This window comes from Lathyrus oleraceus, chromosome 2 (assembly GCF_024323335.1).
Source record: "Lathyrus oleraceus cultivar Zhongwan6 chromosome 2, CAAS_Psat_ZW6_1.0, whole genome shotgun sequence".
Classification (NCBI taxonomy): Eukaryota; Viridiplantae; Streptophyta; class Magnoliopsida; order Fabales; family Fabaceae; genus Lathyrus; species Lathyrus oleraceus.
This window is the reverse complement of record NC_066580.1, coordinates 154,636,865-154,660,082: the sequence shown is the minus strand read 5'-3', so window position 1 is coordinate 154,660,082 and position 23,218 is coordinate 154,636,865. Positions and strand designations below refer to the sequence as shown.

General features: G+C 39.2%; 1 protein-coding gene across 1 annotated transcript; it reads left to right on the top strand.

Annotated features, from left to right (window-relative positions):
* Window positions 1–22,336: 22,336 nt before the first annotated feature.
* LOC127122383 (uncharacterized) lies at window positions 22,337–22,848 on the top strand. Its single transcript, XM_051052723.1, has 2 exons — window positions 22,337–22,645; window positions 22,711–22,848. Exons 1-2 carry the CDS (start codon window positions 22,337–22,339, stop codon window positions 22,846–22,848), a joined length of 447 nt encoding a protein of 148 aa, XP_050908680.1.
* The last annotated feature ends 370 nt before the right edge of the window (window positions 22,849–23,218 follow it).

The following is a 23,218-nucleotide window of genomic DNA, read 5'->3' as shown; positions in this document are numbered from 1 at the left end:
GCAACAAGCAAAAGATCCTAAGTGCCTAAGGGTTGGGAGGAGGAGGCATTCTCTGAAGCAGTTGAGTCAGCAGGTTCTGGATATTATCGTTGACGGTGTCCTGTTTGTCCATTCTGGCTTTGAGTTCCTTCTGGTCTTTCTGAAGTTCTTCAAGCGTCTTGAGAACCATAGGAATGACAGTAGAGGACTCCCCCTGAGTCAGAGCACTCTGTTCTTCAGCAGCTCTGGCTTCAGCTTCTGCGGCTGCCTTTGCTTCAGCTTCAGCAGCAGCAGCAGCGTCAGCTAGAGCTTTGGCCTCAGCTTCCTTGGCCCTTTCGATTTCTGCTTGTCTGGCTTTTTCTTCTTCTTGCCTTCTGGCTTCTTCTTCAGCTTCTCTGGCCAGACGCTTCTGTAGTCTTGCCTCAGCATCTCTGATGAAGTCGTTTCTGACTTGCTTAGAGATGTGCTTCAGCTTGAAGGCCTCAAAAGTCATCCAGCCAATGACTCTGTTCCACTGTGTCCTTACAGAGTCAGGATCATCACTGATGCCAGAGTTTATGGTCAGAGACTTGACCTTTTGTACTGAAGCCCCTGCGAACAGCATAATGGCTTCCTCTAGGGTAGGCAAGGAATGTTCAGGTTCAGATGTTTGAGGTGGAGAGGTTAGAGGGCTTAGGTTTAGTGTTTGAGGTTCAGGTTCAGGTTCAGGTTCAGATTCAAGTTCAGGTTCAGATTCAGGTTCAGGTTCAGCGGAAGGGTTTGGAGGGATAGTGTCAGAGGTATGAAGGTCAGAGGGTTGAACTACAGAAAGAGTGATGGTTGGTTGTGGTGAAGTTACTTCAGGTGGAGGCTGTGTTGGTTGTTGAGAGGCAAGGCTTTGAGCCTAAAGTTGGGCTAGGGTTGGAGAGGTTGGGTCAGAGTGTTCTGTATCTGAGGAAATGATAAAATAGGGAGGTGATTCTGGGGCTGTGGATGAGGAATTGGTTTGATTTAATTGTTCGGCTTCGGATAGTGGTAGAGAGGTATTGGCAAGATTGAATTTTGGTAGAGGTTGAGAGGTTCTGGTTGTAGAAGGAGGGGTTTCAGATGTGGTGTAGATGGGGGTTGGTAGAGGAGTAGAAGAAGCCAATGGCTGTACAGAGGGAATAGCAGAGGCAGACTTACCAGAAGATTCTTGCAGAGGCACTGGAGGTCTTGATTCAGAAGTTTCTCCTAGCCTTGCTTTCTTCGCTCTTGAAGACTTCTCAGATGGACCTCTTTTGAACTTAACAAAGTCTGATTCTGAATCTAGCATATCGTCTAGTCTGAAGTCTGAGATGTCCACTCCTTCATCCTTCAGACGTTGGAGATAGTGGAGGATTGCCTCTCTGGGTTCATTCTTGTAGAACCTTGCGAGACCATGTGGCATCTTCCTCTGATCTTTTAAAGCGTCCCAAGAGGTGTCCAGCGTAGGTTTGACTTGAATCTTCTTCAGAATTCCCATGCTCTTCAGATTTCTGGAGTTCAGAGGTCTTCCAATGTCTATTGCCAAATCTTCCATGAGTTTGTTTTTCTCCAGATGATCTACAAGCCCATTTTCAATCAGAACATCAAAGAGAAGTCTTCCCAAAGGGATGTAGGTTCTGGGTTTCATGTTGTTCCTGGTCTCCCGTACGGAGTCTCTGAGATATTTGAAGAGGAGGGCTGGGAGGCAAAGCTTCAGACCCTTATGAATACAGTACAGAATACACTTCTGATCTGTATTGATGTAATCTGATGAGTTGGATGTTGGGCGATGATGAATAGTTCCCAGAATGATCTTGAGCCACACTCGGAGATTCTGATGTAGTTCTTTGTTCTTTGAGGGATTTCCTTTTGTGTTGAGTTTGAAGATGGTGGGGTTGATTTCCTGAGCAATGTACCTTGCCCAAGGATTGATGTTGTAAATCCTTCTTCCTCCAGCTTTCTCCATGTTCAGCAAGGAGGCAATTGATTTTTCAGTAATCACTATCTTTACCCCCAGAACGTAGGAGACGATGAAATGGTCGTCAGCGTCAGCAAACCTCCAGAATTCTTTGATGAGGTTTGGGTAAACAGGGCCATAGAGCCGTTGAAAGTAGTTTTCCCAACCTTGTTGACGGAGTTCTTCAGTTAGGTCTACTCCATTCCTCTTCATGTTGTTGAAATCCACAAGAGATTCACACAAAACTTCCAGTTTTTCAAAAGGAGTTGCGAGATTGATGTGAGCCTCACGGTCAAGAATATGAGGTTCCTTGTAAACTGGTGTTATGGTTACGCCTGTAACTGTTGGAGTAGGAGTGCTTGTGCTTTGAGTTGCGTTGCTGGAGTCCATTTGTTGAGAGTAGTTGAATACTGATTGTTGTTGAGAATCCATTGATGATGAAGAACAAGATGAAGATGAACTGCTTGCAGAAATGCCTGAGAGAACTGGTTTTGAGAAAGTGAGTGAAAGTGAAGTGTGTGCACAATGTGAGAGAAGTGTTTATATACTAAAATGAACTGCATGCAAAACGACACAACAATCTGAGTTTAGCACAAAAAAACAAGTATGCACACTGCTCGAGGAGATCTCAAACGTCTGTCCTTTGAATTTCTTCTGGACAGCTGTCTAGAAGTTCCAAGGTTAGACGCAATTCACTCCACGTGTTGATGTATCTGATCTTTAGGAATACCAAAGGATTGGTTCCTGGAGATTTCTAACTCAGATATCTTCTTAACTTGGTAGAAGTATCAGAGTCAGAGGCAGAAGCTCATTTGTTTATGTCAGAGTCTCATTTTACATTTTCAGAGGCACAATTTATTCAGGACAATTTTGAATGTTCAGATTTTCTAGGATAAAAAGAAATCTATCTTCAGCTAAAGGCTTAGTAAAGATATCTGCCCATTGATGATCTGTATCAATGAATTTCAATGTTACTATCCCTTTCTGAACATAGTCTCTGATAAAATGATGTTTTATTTCAATGCGCTTAGCTTTGGAGTGTAAGATGGGATTCTTACTTAAACAAATGGCAGCAGTATTATCACAAAAGATAGGAATGTTACTCTCGAAGATTTGCAGATCTTCTAGCTGATTCTTCATCCAGAGCATCTGAGTTGTGCACAGTGATGCTGAGATATATTCTGCTTCTGCAGTTGATAGAGCGATAGTTGACTGTCTTTTGCTGGCCCAGGATATAAGATTGTTTCCTAGGAGCTGAAAATTTCCAGATGTGCTTTTTCGTTCCAATCTATCTCCTGCGTAATCTGCATCACAGTAACCCGAAAGTCTATACTCTGATGTTTTCTCATACATCAGGCCCAGGTTAGGAGTTCCTTTCAGATATTTCAAAATTCTCTTAACTGCTGTTAAGTGAGTTTCTCTAGGATCTGATTGGAATCTGGCACAGAGACAGACACTAAAGAGAATATCAGGTCGGGTAGCAGTCAGATAGAGAAGGGAGCCTATCATACCACGATAGAGCTTCTGACAAACCTTTTTACTGACTTCTTCCTTTTCAAGAATGCATGTTGGATGCATGGGAGTCTTTGTAGAGTTGCATTCAGCCATGTCAAATTTCTTCAGAACATCTTTTATGTATTTGCTTTGATGAACGTACGTGACTTTTGAAGTTTGGTTAATTTGAATTCCTAGAAAGAACTTTAGTTCTTGCATTAGGCTCATTTCAAATTCTGCTTGCATTAACTCAGAGAATTCTTGACAAACAGAGGCGTTAGCAGAACCAAAAATAATATCATCAACATATATCTGACATATCATGAGATCATTGTTAAGGTTTTTATAGAAGAGTGTGGAGTCAACTTTCCCTCTGATAAAATTGTGTTCCAGAAGAAAATTACTTAAACGTTCATACCAAGCTCTGGGAGCTTGTTTAAGTCCATATAAAGATTTTTTAAGTTTAAAGACATGTTCTGGAAAATTTGGATTTTCAAAACCTGGAGGTTGGTTGACATACACTTCTTCTGATATATAACCATTAAGGAATGCGCTCTTGACATCCATTTGATATAATTTAATAGAATGATTAATAGCAAAAGATACAAGAAGACGAATAGATTCTAACCTTGCGACTGGAGCAAAGGTTTCATTGTAGTCAATACCTTCTTGTTGACTGTAACCTTGAGCTACCAGTCGAGCTTTGTTTCTGACGACTTCTCCTTTCTCATTCAGTTTGTTTCCTGAAGACCCATCTGGTTCCAATAACGTGAGTGCTTCTGGGCTTGGGAACAAGATCCCAGACATCATTCTTTGTGAATTGATCTAACTCTTCTTGCATAGCTGAAACCCAGTCGTTATCTTGAAGTGCTTCATCACAGGACGTAGGCTCGATCAGAGACACTAGTCCCAGAGGTGTCGCTTCAGAAGTCCTTAAGGTAGATCTGGTTCTGACAGGTTCGTCTTTGTTGCCCAGAATCAAATCTTCAGATACGTTGATGCGACTTTTAGCTTTCTTTGGAATTACTGGGGAATTAATTTCCTCAGAGTTCTGAGTGGCATTTGCTTCTGGAGCTTTATCAGATCCTGCAAGAGTGATTTCTAAATCTGCAAAATTTTCAACTAGCTTTGACTTTTCAGGGTCAAGCTTATCGTCAAATCTGACATGAATTGATTCTTCCACAATTTTGGTTTCTGTATTGTATACTCTGTAGCCTTTAGAGCGTTCTGAGTATCCTAACATAATACCTTTCTGTGCTTTGGAATCAAACTTGTTCAGATGTTCTTTAGTGTTTAAAATAAAGCAAGAACATCCAAATGGATGGAAATATGAAATGTTTGGTTTTCTTCCTTTACACAGTTCATAGGGAGTCTTTTCCAGAATAGGTCTTATGGAGATTCTATTCTGAATATAACACGCTGTATTTACAGCTTCGGCCCAAAAGTGCTTAGCCACATTTGTTTCATTGATCATGGTTCTGGCCATCTCTTGGAGTGTCCTATTCTTCCTCTCTACAACTCCATTTTTTTTGTGGAGTCCTAGGGCAGGAGAAATCATGGGATATTCCATTAGAGTCAAATAATTCCTCAAAAGTTTTGTTTTCAAATTCCCCACCATGATCACTTCTGACTCTAATAATTTTAGAGTCAAATTCTTTTTGCACTTTGGAGCAGAAACTAGTGAATACAGAGTGTGACTCACTCTTGTGCTTTAGGAATTTCACCCATGTCTAGCTACTGAAATCATCAACAATGACCAGTCCATACTTCTTTCCATTGACTGATGTTGTTTTCACAGGACCAAATAAATCAATGTGAAGAAGTTCCAGAGGCTTAGAGGTGGTAACAATAGTTTTCTTTTTGAAAGAGGTTTTTGAAAATTTTCCTTTCTGACATGCTTCACATAGAGCATCTGAAGAAAACTTCAGTTTAGGTAGGCCTCTGACTAACTCGAGTTTATTTAGCTGAGATAGTTTTCTCATGCTAATGTGGCCCAAGCGTCTATGCCATACCCATTGCTCTTCGTGAACAGACATCAGACATTTCATATTTTGTTCTTTTAAATCAGAAAGATTAATTTTATAAATATTGTTTTTCCTCTTGCCTGTGAATAGGACAGAACCATTGTTTTGATTTATGGCTTTACATGTTTTTTGATTAAAGATCACGTCATAACCGTTATCACTTAATTGTCTTATGGATAACAAATTATGCATTAATCCTTCCACGTAAAGGACATCAGATATAGAGGGAAGAGTACCATTACCAATAGTTCCGGAGCCTCTGATCCTTCCTTTTTGATCTCCTCCGAAGCCTACGAATCCAGCGTCTTTAAGTTCCAGGCTTTGGAACATAGACTTTCTTCCCGTCATGTGTCGCGAGCATCCAGAGTCCAGGTACCATGACTGGTGTTTGAACTTTGCTGCATAGGATATCTGCAACATAAACAATCTTATCTTTTGGTACCCAGAGTCTCTTGGGTCCTTTCTGATTAGTTTTCCCAGAGTTTCTTATAACTTTGGGTTTTCTAGCATTTTCAAATTTTTGTTCTTGTGTGTGTGTGTAGTGATATGAAAATGGAGATTTGAGTTGGTCACTAGTAGAAGTTTTATCTTCCTTAGGATCATACCCAATTCCCTTTTTATTGTTTTGACTGACTCCATAAATCATGGATGCCATAACACTCCTTCCTATCCCATTTTTCAGAAATTCTTGAAAGGCTTCTTCATATTTATAGATTATTGTATTTGAAGTCTGTGGAGCTTGAGATAATGCTTCTTCCAGTTCTAAACGATTTTTATTTGCAGCGTCTCTTTGTAATGTTAAAGATCTGATTTCATCTTCTCGTTTTAGAATTGTCATCTCAAGCTTGCCACATTCTTCAAATTTTTCTTCAAGACTGCCTTTTATTGCTTTAAACTTTTGTTTTAATTTCTGATATGAGCTAAGAGTTTCTGACAAGCATGATTCTAGATCAGATCGAGAGAGTTCAGAAAATACCTCTTCAGATTCTTCATCTGAACTGTTCCTGGATGTAGTAGCCATGAATGCCACATTGGCATGTTCATCAGAGTCAGATTCTGATGAGTCAGATTCGCTATCATCCCAGGTAGCCATTAATCCTTTCTTTGTCCTGAAGGTATTTTTCTTGAAACTTTCTTTTCTGGAACTATCTTTCTTTAGCTTGGGGCATTCATTCCTGTAGTGACCTGTTTCTTTACATTCATAACAAGTAATATCTTTGTTAGTTTTACCTTTTGAGGTTGATTTTGATCGATCCCCTCTGGGTTTTGGTCTTCTGAAGTTGTTGTTCCTCTTTTTCCAGAGTTGTTTAACTCTTCTGGTCAGGAGGGACAATTCTTCTTCCTCATCAGAATCTTCTTGTTCAGAGTCATCTGCATCTTCTGTCTCAGCCTGGAATGCTTTGGTTCTGTCAGATTTGCGTCTTTCAGATCTGGACTTTAATGCTACAGACTTGTTCTTCTTCTGAGGTTCATCTTCCTCTAGTTCTATCTCATGGCTTCTGAGAGAACTGACAAGCTCTTCAAGACTGATATTGTTCAAATCCTTAGACAGCTTCAGAGCAGTGACCATGGGTCTCCACTTCTTTGGCAAGCTTCTGACTATCTTTTTGACGTGGTCTGCAGTTGTGTACCCTTTGTCTAGAACTTTGAGACCTGCAATAAGAGTTTGGAATCTAGAGAACATTACCTCTATGGCTTCATCATCCTCCATTTTGAAGGCTTCATATTTTTGGATAAGCGCCAGAGCCTTTATCTCTTTGACCTGAGAGTTTCCTTTATGAGTCATCCTTAGAGAGTCAAGTATGTCTTTCGCTGTATCTCTGTTGGTGATCTTTTCATACTCGTTGTAAGATATAGCATTGAGAAGTATGGTTCTGGCCTTGTGATGATTTTTGAAAACTCGCTTCTGATCATCTGACATCATACTTCTGGGAACTTCAACTCCATCCTCTGTGACAGGAGGTTTGTATCCATCTGTGACAATGTCCCAGAGATCAGCATCATAGCCTAGAAAGAAGCTCTCAATCCTATCTTTCCAGTAGTCGAATTTTTCTCCATCAAAGGCAGGAGGCTTAGCATTGTAACTGTCTCTTTCATTTGTGTGGGCCATGGTTTTTCTCGTTCTGGATCTCTCTACACTGTTAAGTGTTTGATTAGAAAATCAATAACAGAGCCGAAGCTCTGATACCAATTGAAGGTGAGAAAAACAAGAAAGGGGGGGTTTGAATTGTTTTGGAAAATAAGCGCTTTTTCAGAATAAGACCACACAAGGAATTTATACTGGTTCGCTTATAACACAAAGCTACTCCAGTCCACCCGGCCAAGGTGATTTCGCCTTCAAAAAGGACTTAATCCACTAATCTTGAAAGATTATTACAACCAACGTCTAAGAGATGGATCTCTTAGTCCTCTCAAGTATGCAGACTGCGCAGAGTCACTTGAGGAAATAAAGTAATTGATAAAAAGACTTTGTAATCTAGAGTGCTTCTAGGATAAAGCAAATATTACAACAGTAAGAACAAAAGAGTGTTTCACGTTCTAAGCAAAAGCTTCATGAAAGATTGAGAGAGAGAGAGAAGAAAACGTTTATGTGCGTTGGTGTATCTCTCAATGTTGTTTGCTGTCCTTCATATAGAGATGAAAGGACCGTTGAAATTGATGGCAGATTTGATCTTGAATAGGAATTAATGCCATAACTTCTGTTGTTTCTTGCCAAAACAACTTTGTCTCCCTGAATAACTTCTTTCCAATAATATTTCCTTTCCATTTAAATTCGAAGTAGTCGTTACTCTTTCTTATTTAGGAAATCCATAATCAAGGTCTATGTGACTCTGTTAATCTGAGATCTTGCTATGTGGATTTGGAGCTTCTGATGTTTTGATCTCTTAGGGTTCTGATGATGACTTCAGATGACGCTGAGAGCTTCTGGAATTGAGATACACCTTTGTTCAGAGTCAGAACTTCTAGAGCAAACTCCTTGTTCAGATGCCTCTGATGTTTTTGCTGTTTTGCTCAGAGTTAGAACATCTTGAGCGCGTTACTACTTTAGATGCTTCTGATAATTTGTATCTGATATGATTCTGTATCTGATGACGTAATCAGATTCCTTTCTTTTTGTTTAGATTCCTGCACACTTAGAAACTTTATGTTAGAGTGCCATTTTTGGTTTCGTCTTTTGTTATCATCAAAATCTTGGAATCTGTTGTAGAACAATTGTTGTTCTTACAATTACCGAGGCAGGAAATCAGAGTAAAGAATCAAATGCAATAAGATGTATAATGAAATATTTGATGTTATGTTTTATGCATGAACATGCATGTATATGATTTATGATTATGCTGACAAATAACAAAAATTTGAATCAAAGACAATAACAAAAATTTGAATCAAAGGGTACAAATAACAAAAATTTGAATCACCGATGTAACACTCGGCTAATCTCAACAAGATGGAAATACCAACTGGAAAAAATTCTAGGGATGAAAGTAAATCATCCAGCCCTTAATAAATCAACTCTAGATCGGAAAGTCATGGAGAACATGCTTCCAATCGATCATGGGAAACTCTACAGGGAGAGTACACTACTGAAGGATGATCAACCAAACTTGCCGAGGATAGAGAAAAGATCTGTAGAGGATCCAAATTGATCAATGTTGCGGGGATTTTTAAGTCAACACCATATCAAATGGGGGACAATCTTGTAGGGGACAAAAATCAAATACTGCTCAGGATCCAATACTGTAGGAACCAAGGGATCTTTATATCAGAAGACGAACTCTGTCGGGGAACACAAGAGGTAAAACTCTGCAAAGGGATCTAAGAAAACTGTTGGGGATGTTATGACCAAGATCGTCACATTCCTCAATAATCATCGAATTCTTCTTGGAAATTGCGAAATAAACCAATTCCACGACAAATATAACCGGATCTGATTCGCACAAAGAAGAAACTACCGAAGTTATGCAACGTAATTATGAAAATGGAAACCAAATAAAGGTTCTAGATCTCCAGGGCCCAAACACCAGACTGAGGGATATGAATTTGCAAGGTATCAATTATCAGCTTAACTGGAGATGAGGCCTACTGGCTTTACTGGCGATGATGAAATATTCAGGAAGAAACTCATCAACCAAGCTGGGGATAAATGACGAACTGTTGGGGAGGAAAATAGTTACCAAATCAACTGCTTGGGAAAGATCAACAAGGCTTCACACTCCAAGACTTACCTGTTCTCAGATTGTTGTTGACATTCCTTACTGAAATCGATTATTCTTAACGTGATTGTTTTTATTAATTTAAGAAAAAATTATTATTCATTAATTTATTTTAAAATTATCATCATAAAAATTCAATTTTATTTAGCAGAAATAAATAAGAATAGAAATAATTGGATAAAAGCTCAACTTTATTTAATAGAATGATAGTCCGTAAATGACGAGACTCCATGGATCTTTACAAAGTTTGAAAATGGTAATTTACACGGAAAAGGGCTACATTGAATACAATGATCACTACTCTCCCTACCAACTTCACCATCCATTGCGCTTGTCTTCAGTTGAGAATGATGAGTCAGAATCAAATGACTTGCTCAAAACCGCTTTCATGATCAGGACCAACCGAATGCATTTACTTGCCATAATCCTTAATTTTTGCCTAGATTTCCCCAAGGTGGGGTACTCAATCTACCGGGATAAATTTTATATTTTATGTCTCTAATTTTTTCCTGGATCTCCCTTTCGGGTTTTCAATCCACTAAGACGCTCATTTTTGCCTAAGTCGCCCTTTCGGGTTTTCAACTTAGCGAGTTGTTCTTTTTCTTTTTAGGCAAAGTATTTCTTGAATGCATTGGCGTCCACAGGATGAGTGAACTCTTCACCATCCATAGTTGTAAGAATCAAAGCACCGCCTTAGAAGGCTCTCTTCACAACATATGGGCCTTAATAATTGGGAGTCCATTTGCCCCTAGCATCAGGTTTGAAAGATAAAATCTTCTTGAGCACGAGGTCACCTTCTTTAAACACACGAGGCTTGACCTTCTTATCAAATGATTTCTTCATTCTTTGCTGATACAACTGACCATGACACATGGTAGTTAACCTCTTCTCTTCAATCAAATTCAACTCATCATATCTGGTCTGGCACCATTCAACTTTTGTCAACTTGGCCCTGTCAACTCTTCTCCATACCATAAACAAGAGAGAAAGGGGTTGCCCCTGTTGAAGTGCGAATGGATGTACGGTACCCATGCAAAGCAAATAGTAGCATCTCATTCCAGTCTTTGTATGTCACAACCATCTTCTGGATGATCTTTTTAATGTTCTTATTTGCAGCTTCAACATCCCCATTCATCTTAGGTTTGTAAGGAGAAGAATTATGGTGTGCAATCTTGAAGTCTTTGCAAAGAGCTTCCACCATATTATTGTTCAAGTTAGATCCATTATCAGTAGTGGTCTTACTTGGCACATCATACCGGAATATAATTTGATTCTTGATAAATCTTACAACAACTTGCTTGGTCACATTTGCATATGATGTCGCTTCAAGCCACTTTGTAAAGTAATCAATATCCACTAGAATGAAACGATGTCCGTTCGACGCTCTGGGCTCAATCATGCCGATCACATCAATTCCCCACATGGAGAAGGGCCATGGAGAGGAAATAACATTCAACAGTGTTTGAGGGATATGAATTTTATCTGCATAGATTTAACACTTATGGCATTTCTCCATAAACTTGCAACAGTTAGATTCCATTGTCAGCCAATAGTAATCTGCTCTCAACATCTTCTTTGCCATAACACGTCCATTGGAATGAGTACCAAAGGAACCTTCATGGACTTCAGTTGTCAACAAATCTACTTCGTGTCTATCCATACATCTGAGTAAAACCATATCGAAATTTCTCTTATAAAGTACACCACCATTCAGGTAGAAGTTGCTAGCTAGTCTTCTCAGTCTTCTCATCTTTCAAAGATGCCCCAGGTAGGTAAATCTGGATTTGGAGGAAACATTTGATATCAAAATACCAAGGATTTTCATCTTTGATTTCTTCAACCGCAAACACATGAGTTGGCCTACCAAGACGCATCACACTCAAATTGGGAAATTCATTCCAAAATTTTACCACAACCATTGAAGCCAACGTTGCAAGAGCATCTTCCATCCAGTTTTCATCTCGAGGGATATAATGAAACTCAACCTTTTTAAAGAAAGTTGAATTCCTCCTTGCATAATCTCTATATGGAATCAAATCGGGTTGATTCATATCCCATTCACCTTTGATCGGATTCACAACCAAAGCTGAATCTCCATAGACGTCAAGATATTTTATTCTGAGATCAATGGCCTCTTCAATCCCCATAATGCAAGCTTCATACTCGGCCATATTGTTTTTACACTTGAAATCCAATCTAGCTGTAAACGGAAAATGAGTGCCTTTAGGAGTAATAATCACTGCCCAATGCCATTACTATATGAATTAACAGCTCCATCAAATACCATACCCAAATGGGAACCAGGCTCTGGCCCTTCTTCAAGCAATGGTTCATCGTAATCTTTCATCTTAAAGTACAAAATCTCTTCGTCAGGAAAATCATATTGCACTTACTGGTAATCTTCAATCGGTTGGTGAGCCAAGTGGTCAGCCAAGACACTACCTTTACTAGATTTTTGAGATCGGTATTCCATATCATACTCAGATAACAACATCTGCCAGCGGGCAATCCTCCATGTTAAAGCAGGCTTCTCAAAAATGTACTTGATTGGATCCATTTTAGATATCAACCAAGTAGTATGATTCAACATATACTAGTATAGACGCTTAGCAACCCAAACCAATGCGCAACATGTCTTCTCAAGCATAGAATATCGAGTCTCGCAGTCGGTGAATTTCTTATTGAGGTAGTAAATTGCATACTCTTTCTTTCCAGATTCATCTTGCTGACCAAGAACATAACTCATACTCTCAGCAAGCACAATCAAATACATTATCAACGCTCTTCCTTCAATAGGTGGAGACAGAATCAAAGGCTCAAGCAGATATTCTTTGATACTGTTAAAAGCTTTCTGGAAATCTTAGGTCCAATCACAAGACTGATCTTTCCAAAGGAGCTTGAATATTGGCGCACATGTGGCAATCATATGCAATATAAATCTTGAGATATAATTCAAGCGGACGAGAAAACCTCTGATTTGCCTCTCGATTTTAGGCGTAGGCATTTCTTGTATTGCTTTGACCTTGGCAGGATCAACTTCAATACCCTTGTCACTGACAATGAAGCCCAACAACTTACCAGAACGAACACCAAAAGTACACTTATTGGGATTCAAGTGGAGTTTATACTTCCTCAAACGCTGGAATAACTTCAACAAATGCTCAACATGTTCTTCTTCATCACTTGATTTGGCAATTATATCATCAACATAAACTTCGATCTCTTTATGCATCATATCATGAAAAAGAGTGGTCATAGCTCTCTGGTATGTTGCACCAGCATTCTTTAAACCGAAAGGCATCACTCTATAACATAATGTTCCCCAAGGCGTAATGAATGTGGTCTTCTCCATATCTTTGGGTGCCATCTTGATTTGATTATAGCAGGAAAATCCTTCCATAAATGAAAAGACTTTGAATTTTACTATACTGTCTACCAACATATCAATGTGCGGCAGAGGAAAATCATCTTTCAGACTAGATTTATTCAAATCTCTATAATCAAGACACATGCAAACTTTTCCATTTTTCTTAGTAACATGCACAATATTGGCCACCCACTGCGGGTACTCGAAGGTTACAAGAAAACCAACATCAATTTGCTTTTGCACTTCCTCTTTGATCTTTACTGCCATGTTAGGATGAGTTCTTCTCAACTTCTGCTTGACCGGCGGTCATTCTGGATTCAATAGCAATCTATGCTCCACAATCTCAGAATCCAAATCAGGCATGTCTTGATAGGACCAAGCAAACACATCAGAATAATCTCGAAGAAGATCAATCAACCACTTCTTAGCTGCTAGACACAGTTGAGACCCAATCTTGACTTCCTTCACGTCATCCTCGGAACCCAAGTTGACTAATTCAATCTTCTCTTCAAACGGCTGAATGGCTTTTTCTTCATGCTCAAGCAAATGAGATAATTCATCAGATACTTCTTCATCATCAATCTCTTCCTCAACTTTAAACACAGGGAAATTATAGTTTGGAGAGGGAGTAGGATCATTGTATTCATTGGGTGTGAGAGCCAACCTGCATAATCAATTTGATAATTTGATTTTAGAGATGTGGAGTGTGAACAAATATTATACAGATGGAAGATTATTATTTATTTATGTTTTTTGTGATTACCATTTTTAGAAAAGCAAAAAGTATAAATAAACATCATAGTTGTGGATGAATAAAATTGTATTTTATTGATGATAATAATAAAAATTCCCAACAATGTTCACTTCTCCCTTAGGCATAGGAGAAGGATTTTTCTTAAAGATAATAAAACAAATTACTTAGAATGATGAATGACAATAGGAACATCAACAGCAACCCAATTGTTGCAAGTCTGGCCATGCGTCACAAAGTTGGCGCAAGCTTCGTCTTCATCACCACTGTCTTCAATAATGGCAGCTGAGTGTTGATCATTCCCATGAATGAACCCTCCACTACAGAACATTGGTTGCATAACTTTGACTTTAGCGTTGAACGGCCCTGGTTGAAATCCTAACCCAGCTCTGCTCTTGTTCTCGTCAATATCTAACACACGACCCCATTTGTCAACGCTGCCAGTTTGAATAGCCTCTTTCGCATCTTTCAAAGAAGACATGGGTGCCCCATTTTTCTTCATTTCATCAACAATAGATAAGGCTTGGAATGGTGTTCCAACCTCCTCATCAATATCAACGTATGTAAAAGACGAAAAATGGCTCACTAACAATGCCTTTTCTCTACCAACAACAACAAGCTTACTGTTCTTCACAAATTTCAGCTTCTGGTGAAGAGTAGACGTCACTGCTCCAGCTTCATGAATCCATGGCCTTCCCAATAGACAACTGTAAGTCGGGTGGATATCCATTACTTGGAAAGTAATTTGGAAATCACTCGGACCTATCTTCACTAGAAGATCCACTTCACCAATGACAGTTTTACGAGAACCGTCGAACGCTTTGACAACTACGCCATTGTACCTCATTGGGGCACCTTGATAAGAGAGTCTTAATAAAGTTGATTTGGGCAGCACATTCAAAGATGGCCCAATATCAACCAACACGTTGGACAGAGAGTCCTCCTTGCAATTCATAGAAATGTGTAATGCCAAATTGTGATTTATGCCTTCCTCAGGAAGTTCTTCATCACAAAAACCCAGAATATTACAAGAAGTAATGTTGGCAACTATGTGATCAAACTGATCCACAGTAACATCATGCTTAACATAGACCTGTTCCAACACTTTCTACAATGCCTTTCTGCACACTTTATAATTCATCAACAACGACAACACAGAGATCTTTAACGGAGTCTGGAGCAGCTGCTCTACAACGTTGAATTCACTCCTCTTAATCAATTTTAGCGCCTCATCATCATCGCTAGTCTTCAACTTGATGGACTCGCCAGACTGACCCGTTGGAGCACTAACAGGATCCACTACTGGAATCTCTACCTTCTTACTTGTGGAAACATCATCTAAAATCTTTGGAAATACCAGATTGAATACACGACCGCTACGGGTCACCTTCGCAATATCTGTAATGCTCACCACTGAGTCTGAAACTGGTAGAGGAACCTCTTGACCATTTTCTATTATAGTGGCATTGTATTGATATGGCATAATTTTATCGAATGCATACGGGATAGGACCCTCTAACCGTATAACCAACGGTGATACCGCTTTATTGACATTATTGTTGCTGCTACTATCAAACTGAATAACTACCCGCTCAGGGGCTTTGAACACTGGTACAATCACATTTACATTATTTCCCAAATGAAGGGACTGGAAAATCTGAATAAGTCCTTCATCCATCAGCCTTTGGATATCCCTCTTGACAATAACACACCCACGAAGGTTCACACTGCAAATCACACAATCATTGGGATCATGCTCACATTCACTGACCAAACAAATGTATTTATGAATTTACTAAAGATTGTCTGATATGGCGGATATCATAAACCTTGAACTCACCCGAACAATCATCCCCCATGTTCACAGACGCGTTACCATGAGGAGGTAACAGATTGGCTTTCACATTCAGCACTTTACCCTCAAAGGACACCATACCACTCTTTACCAGCTTCTGAACTTCATATTTTATAGGATATCAATTCTCTATATATCATGGCTAGGGGCTCCCTGGTGAAAGGAACAATGAAGTTCAGGCTTGAACCATCATGGTAGTGGCTCAGGAATTTGCGGAGGACAAACTTGTGATAGTGGTGTATACCATCCTTCGACCTGAAACCACTATGGACCCTAGATCTATAGTCGAGTGCTTTATTGCTGATCAATCATTGTTCGTAACTAGATGACCATAAAGACAGTTGATGGGTACTCCACGAAGCATGCTGAGGGACATGAGTGACCTAGATGGAATTTTCCCATCCTGCGTAACAGGATAAATATCTAAGGGCCCAATATTGAACTGGACAAGGATGACACGGTATATGCCTTGTATTCAATATAGACATAAGGGCAAAAGGGTAATTGTACACACAAGTATTATTACAAAAGGATTTGTCAGATCACATGACATTTTCGAGTCTTGGGTAGCAGTGATGTGTTGTTATATATTGCTCACTGTTTATTATGTTAAATACATGATTTAATATAATTGCCAATGTCGCGAAAACCTACAGGGTCACACACAAAAGGACGGATTGCTGAGAGATAGAGTAAATAAGGAACACCATAAGGTATGGTGAACTTAAGTGAATTGTATAACATCGTAAGGTACGGTGCACTTAAGTAGAATACAAAATATGGTAAGGTACCACGCGCTTAAGTGATTTTTGGTATATCATAAGATATGAGCCACATACACTTAAGTGGGATTTTTAGCTTGCAGCATACACAAGTGGTTCTATAAATAGAACCCTTGTGCAGAAGAATTTCATTAGATGAAATTTTGTTTCTCTCTCTCTAACTCAAAGCCTTCATTCGTAGCAGCTAGCACTGAGACTGAAGGAATCCATTCGTGTGGACTGAGTAGAGGCATTGTCACCATTCAACGTTCGTGATCACTCCTTCGACCTACGTCAAAGATTTCAATCGCCACAAGATGTAATGGTTTCTATCACTGATCATGCCCATTCGTAAGGATCACTAAAGGAGAAAATTTTAATTTCCGCTGCGTTTTGGATCGCAATTCTCCTTCATATTTCACACTCACAGCCACCTGTGAACCTATCTTCAAATTTCTCAAGAAAGATCAGACCATCGAGTGGAATGAAGGTTTTCATAAGGCTTTCGAGAAAATCCATAAATAATTACAAGAACCATGTATATTGACGTTACCAGTTCCAGGAAGACCACTTATAATGTATCTAATAGTACTTGACGGTTCTATGGGATGTGTATTGGGGCAACAAGATGAGACCGGAAGAAAAGCGCATGCAATCTACTACCTAAGCAAGAAATTCACCGATTGTGAATCCTGATATTCGCTCTTGGAGAAAACTTGTTTTTGAAAAAGCGCTTATTTTCCAAAACAATTCAAACCCCCCTTTCTTGTTTTTCTCACCTTCAGCTTCATACTCTTCCATGTTGTTGGTGTAGGTAAAATATAACCTAGCTATAAATGGAATATGATAAACCATCAGAGAAGTTATGATATCCTCGATCCCATGTCCTTCTGCATTTAAGGCACAATCAAATATGATATTCCATCTAGATCCTGGTTCAGGTCCTTCGTCGGGGTCTGGAGTCTCACAATCCCTTATCACCATAACGTCTTTATCGGGGAAGTCAAATAGTATATGTTGATAATCTTCCATTGGCCGGTGAGCGAGATAATCTTCTAACACACTTCCTTTGATGGCCTTTTGTGTGACATATTGGATGTCATACTCGGTCAATAACATCTGCCACAATGCTATTCTTCCCGTTACTGTTGGCTTTTCAAAAATATATTTGATAGGGTCCATCCTGGATATTAGCAAGGTAGTATGGCACACCATGTATTGACTTTGGGATTTCTGGGAATTTAATTTCCTCAGAGTTCTGAGTGATAGTTGCTTCTGGAGCTTTATCAGATCCTGCAAGAGTGATTTCTAAATCTGCAAAATTTTCAACTAGCTTTGACTTTTCAGGGTCAAGCTTATCGTCAAATCTGACATGAATTGATTCTTCCACAATTTTGGTTTCTGTGTTGTATACTCTGTAGCCTTTAGAGCGTTCTGAGTATCCTAACATAATACCTTTCTGTGCTTTGGAATCAAACTTGTTCAAAAGTTCTTTAGTGTTTAAAATAAAGCAAGAGCATCCAAAAGGATGAAAATATGAAATGTTTGGTTTTCTTCCTTTACACAATTCATAGGGAGTCTTTTCCAGAATAGGTCTTATTGAGATTCTGTTCTGAATGTAACACGCTGTATTTACAGCTTCTGCCCAAAAGTGCTTTGCCACATTAGTTTCGTTGATCATAGTTTTGGCCATCTCTTGGAGTGTCCTATTCTTCCTCTCGACAACTCCATTTTGTTGTGGAGTTCTAGGGCAGGAGAAATCATGGGATATTCCATTAGAGTCAAATAATTCCTCAAAGGATTTATTTTCAAATTCCCCACCATGATCACTTCTGACTCTGATAATCTTAGAGTCAAATTCTTTTTGCACTTTGGAGCAGAAACTAGTGAATACAGAGTGAGACTCACTCTTGTGCTTTAGGAATTTTACCCATGTCCAGCGGCTGTAATCATCAACAATGACTAGTCCATACTTCTTTCCATTGACTGATGCTGTTTTCACAGGACCAAATAAGTCGATGTGGAGAAGTTCCAGAGGCTTGGAGGTAGAAATAACATTTTTCTTTTTAAAAGATGTTTTAGAAAATTTTCCTTTCTGACATGCTTCACACAGAGCATCTGAAGAAAACTTCAGTTTAGGTAGACCTCTGACTAACTCAAGTTTATTTAGCTGAGAAAGTTTCCTCATGCTAATGTGGCCCAAGCATCTATGCCATACCCATTGCTCTTCGTGAACCAACATCAGACATTTAACATTTTGTTCTTTTAAATCAGAAAGATTAATTTTATAAATGTTGTTTTTCCTCTTGCCTGTGAATAGGATTGAACCATTGTTTTGATTTATGGCTTTACATGTTTTTTGATTAAAGATCACGTCATAACCGTTATCACTTAATTGACTTATGGATAACAAGTTATGCATTAATCCTTCTACGTAAAGAACATCAGATATAGAAGGAAGATTACCGTTACCAATAGTTCCGGAGCCTCTGATCCTTCCTTTCTGATCTCCTCCGAAGCCTACAAATCCAGCATCTTTAAGTTCCAGGCTTTGGAACATAGACTTTCTTCCCGTCATGTGTCGCGAGCATCCAGAGTCCAGGTACCATGACTGGTGTTTGAACTTTGTTGCATAGGATATCTCTTCAGATTCTTCATCTGAGCTGCTTCTGGATGTGGTAGCCATAAATGCCACATTGGCTTGTTCATCAGAGTCAGATTCTGATGAACCAGATTCACTATCATCCCAGGTAGCCATCAGTCCTTTCTTTGTTCTGAATGTATTTTTCTTGAAACTTTCTTTTCTGGGATTGTCTTTCTTTAGCTTGAGGCATTCATTCCTGTAGTGACCTGTTTCTTTACATTCATAACAAGTAATATCTTTGTTAGTTTTACCTTTTGAGGTTGATTCTGATCGATCCCCTCTGGGTCTTGGTCTTCTGAAGTTGTTGTTCCTCTTTTTCCAGAGTTGTTTAACTCTTCTAGTCAGGAGGGACAATTCTTCTTCATCATCAGAATCTTCTGGTTCAGAGTCATCAGCATCTTCAGTTTCTGCCTGGAGAGCTTTGGTTCTGTCAGATTTGCGTCTTTCAGATCTGGACTTTAATGCTACAGACTTGTTCTTTTTCTGAGGCTCATCTTCCTCTAGTTCTATCTCATGGCTTCTGAGGGAACTGACAAGCTCTTCAGGACTGATATTGTTCAGATCCTTTGACAGTTTCAAGGCAGTGACCATGGGTCTCCACTTCTTTGGCAAACTTCTGACTATCTTTTTGACGTGGTCTGCAGTTGTGTATCCTTTGTCTAGAACCTTGAGACCTGCAATAAGAGTTTGGAATCTAGAGAACATTACCTCTATGGCTTCGTCATCTTCCATTTTGAAGGCTTCATATTTCTGGATAAGCGCCAGAGCCTTTGTCTCTTTGACTTGGGAGTTTCCTTCATGAGTCATCTTCAGAGAGTCAAGTATGTCTTTGGCTGTTTCTCTGTTGGTGATCTTTTCATACTCATTGTAAGATATAGCATTGAAAAGTATGGTTCTGGCCTTGTGGTGATTTTTGAAGACACGCTTCTGATCTTCTGACATCTTACTTCTGGGAACTTCAACTCCATTTTCTGAGACTGGAGGTGTGTATCCATCTGTGACAATGTCCTAGAGGTCAGCATCATAACCCAGAAAGAAACTTTCAATTCTATCTTTCCAGTAGTCGAATTTCTCTCCATCAAAAACAGGAGGCTTAGCATTGTAACTGTCTCTTTCAATTGTGTGGGCCATAGTTTTTCTCGTTCTGGATCTCTCTACACTGTTAAGTGTTTGATTAGAAAATCAATAACAGAGCCGAAGCTCTGATACCAATTGAAGGTGAGAAAAACAAGAAAGGGGGGTTTGAATTGTTTTGGAAAATAAGCGCTTTTTCAAAAATAAAGACCACACAAGGAATTTATACTGGTTCGCTTATAACACAAAGCTACTCCAGTCCACCCGGCCAAGGTGATTTCGCCTTCAACAAGGACTTAATCCACTAATCTTGAAAGATTGTTTACAACCAACGTCTAAGAGAAGGATCTCTTAGTCCTCTCAAGTATACAGACTGCGCAGAGTCACTTGAGGAAATAAAACAATGGATAAAGAACTATGTAATCTAGAATGCTTCTAGGATAAGCAAATATTACAACAGTAAGAACAAAAGTGTTTCACGTTCTAAGCAAAAGCTTTGTGAAATATTGAGAGAGAGATAATGTTTCAGTGTATGCTTCTTCTTAACCTCTCAATGTTGATTGCTGTCCTTTATATAGGAGTGAAAGGACCGTTGAAATTGATGGCAGATAATTTGTTTTGAATAGGAATTAATGCCATAACTTATGTTGTTTCGTGCCAAAACAACTTTCTCTCCTCGAATAACTTCTTTCCAAATATAGTTCCTTTCCATTTGAATTTGAAGTTAACGTTACTCTTTCTGTATTAGGAAATCCATTTCCATATTGAATTTGAAGTTAACGTTACTCTTTCTGTATTAGGAAATTCATTACCAAGGTCTGCGTGACTCTGGGAATCTTGGAATCTTCCTGTGTTGATTCGAAGCTACTGATGAAGTCTTCAGATGACGCTGAGAGCTTCTGGAATGATATACCGTTGTTCAGAGTCAGAGCTTCTAGAGTGCACTTCTTCTTCAGATGCTTCTGATGTTCTGCTGTTTTGCTCAGAGTTAGAACTTCTTAAGCGTGTTTCTACTTCAGATGCTTCTGATGTTCTGCTGTTTTGTTCAGAGTTAGAACTTCTTGAGCGTGTTTCTACTTCAGATGCTTCTGATGTTCTGCTGTTTTGTATCTGATATGATTCTGTATCTGATGACGTCATTAGATCTCTTCCTTCTTTCCTTAGAACCCTGTACACTTAGAAACTTTTCGTTAGGGTGCCATTTTTGGTTTCATCCTTTGTTATCATCAAAATCATGGAATCTGTTGTAGAACAATTTTTGTTCTTACAGAAGCATGGATCCTACGACTCAACGAAGTAATCGACCTAAGGATCAAGATCTTAGAAGTTTACGGAGATTCTGCTCTCGTTATCAATCAAATCTAGGGAGAATAGGAACACATAATGCTAAACTAATCAAGGACCGGGACCACGTCCGAAAGATGATCCCCTACTTTTATGAGATTACTTTCCATTACATCCCTTGAGAAGAGAACCATCTAGCAGACGCCTTAGCTACTTTATCATCCATGTTCAAAGTCAAATGGTACATTCAAGCACCTTCTATAAGGATTCAACGTTTCGATGAACCGGCATATTGCATAGCAGTGGAAGCGGAATCGGATAATAAAACTTGGTATTACGACATTAAACTGTTCCTACAGAAACGAGAGTATCCTGCAAATACTTCAAGCCAAGATAATAAAACACTTAGAAGATTGGCATCTCAATTCTTCCTCAATGGTGATGTTCTCTACAAGCGGAACTACGACATAGTCTTACTCATATGCCTAGACGGATACGAAGCGAACATGCTTATTAAAGAGATTCACGAGGGATCCTTTAGCATTCATGCCAACGGACACACCATGGCTAAGAAAATTCTCAGAGCGAGGTACTACTGATTAACTATGGAGTCTGATTACTTCAAATACATCAAGAAATTTCACAAATGCCATATCTATACGGATAAAGTGCACGTTCCACCTAGTCCCTTGAATGTCCTGACCGCTCCATGGCTTTTGTCCATGTAGGTTATTGACATAATCGGGAAGATCAAACCAAAAGATGCGAATAGACACCGATTCATCTTGGTTGCCATCGATTATTTTACCAAGTGGATAGAAGTTGCTTCCTACACCAATGTGACGAGGCAAGTGATTGCATGATTCATAAAAAAACAAATCATTTGTCGCTCTGGAGTTCCTAATAAAATCATCACGGATAATGGGTTGAATCTGAATAGTAAAGTAATGGACGAGTTATGCAACAATTTCAAAATCGAACACCATAATTCATTACCCTACAAGCCTAAGAAGAATGACGCAGTAGAAACAGCTAACAAGAATATCAAAAAGATTATCCATAAGAGGGTGAAAACCTATAAATATTGCCACAAGATTCTACCTTTCGCATTACACGGTTATAGAACATCGGTCCGCAATTCGACAGGAGCAACTCCATTTTCTTTGGTATATGGCACTGAAGCGGTACTTCCTATTGAAATCAAAATTCCCTCTCTGAGAGTCCTGGTGGAAACTAAATTGGAAAAGGCAGAATGGGTACAAACAAGATTCTATAAATTGAACCTCATATAAGAGAAACACTTGGATGTAATTTGTCATAGACAGTTATATCAGCGGAGGCTGAAGAAAGCATTCGACAAGAAAGTTTGCCCTCGTCTACTCGAAGAAGGCGACCTAGTGCTCAGGAAAATCTTACCCGTCCACAAAGATCCTCGCGGAAAATGGACCCCAAACTATGAAGGACCATATGTCGTGAAAAAGACCTTCTCTGGCGGACCCTTAATACTCACAACCATGGATAGAGCGGAGTTACCACGACTTGTGAACTCCGACGCAATCAAGAAATACTATGCCTAGAAAAAAGGATAAAAGACCACTAATTCGAAAATCCGAGAGGGCGACTTAGGAAAAAATTAGGGTGCACCGGTGGATTGAAAACTCGAAAGAGCAATCTAGGAAAAAATTAGGGACTTGTATAAAAAAATATAACCTGATAAGTCGAAGACCCCAAAAGGGAGGCTTAGGAAAAAAAGGGTATATCATCCCAGTGGACTAAGACTCGAAAGAGCAGTCCAGGTAAAAGTTAGGGATATCCAAAAGACATAGAAC

Coding starts and splice junctions, on each gene's coding strand:
- LOC127122383 (XM_051052723.1), top strand. CDS start 22,337: ATGGACGAGTTATGCAACAATTTCAAAATCGAACACCATAATTCATTA. Junction 22,646..22,710: donor AATTGGAAAAGGCAGAATGG/GTACAAACAAGA, acceptor AATTTGTCATAG/ACAGTTATATCAGCGGAGGC.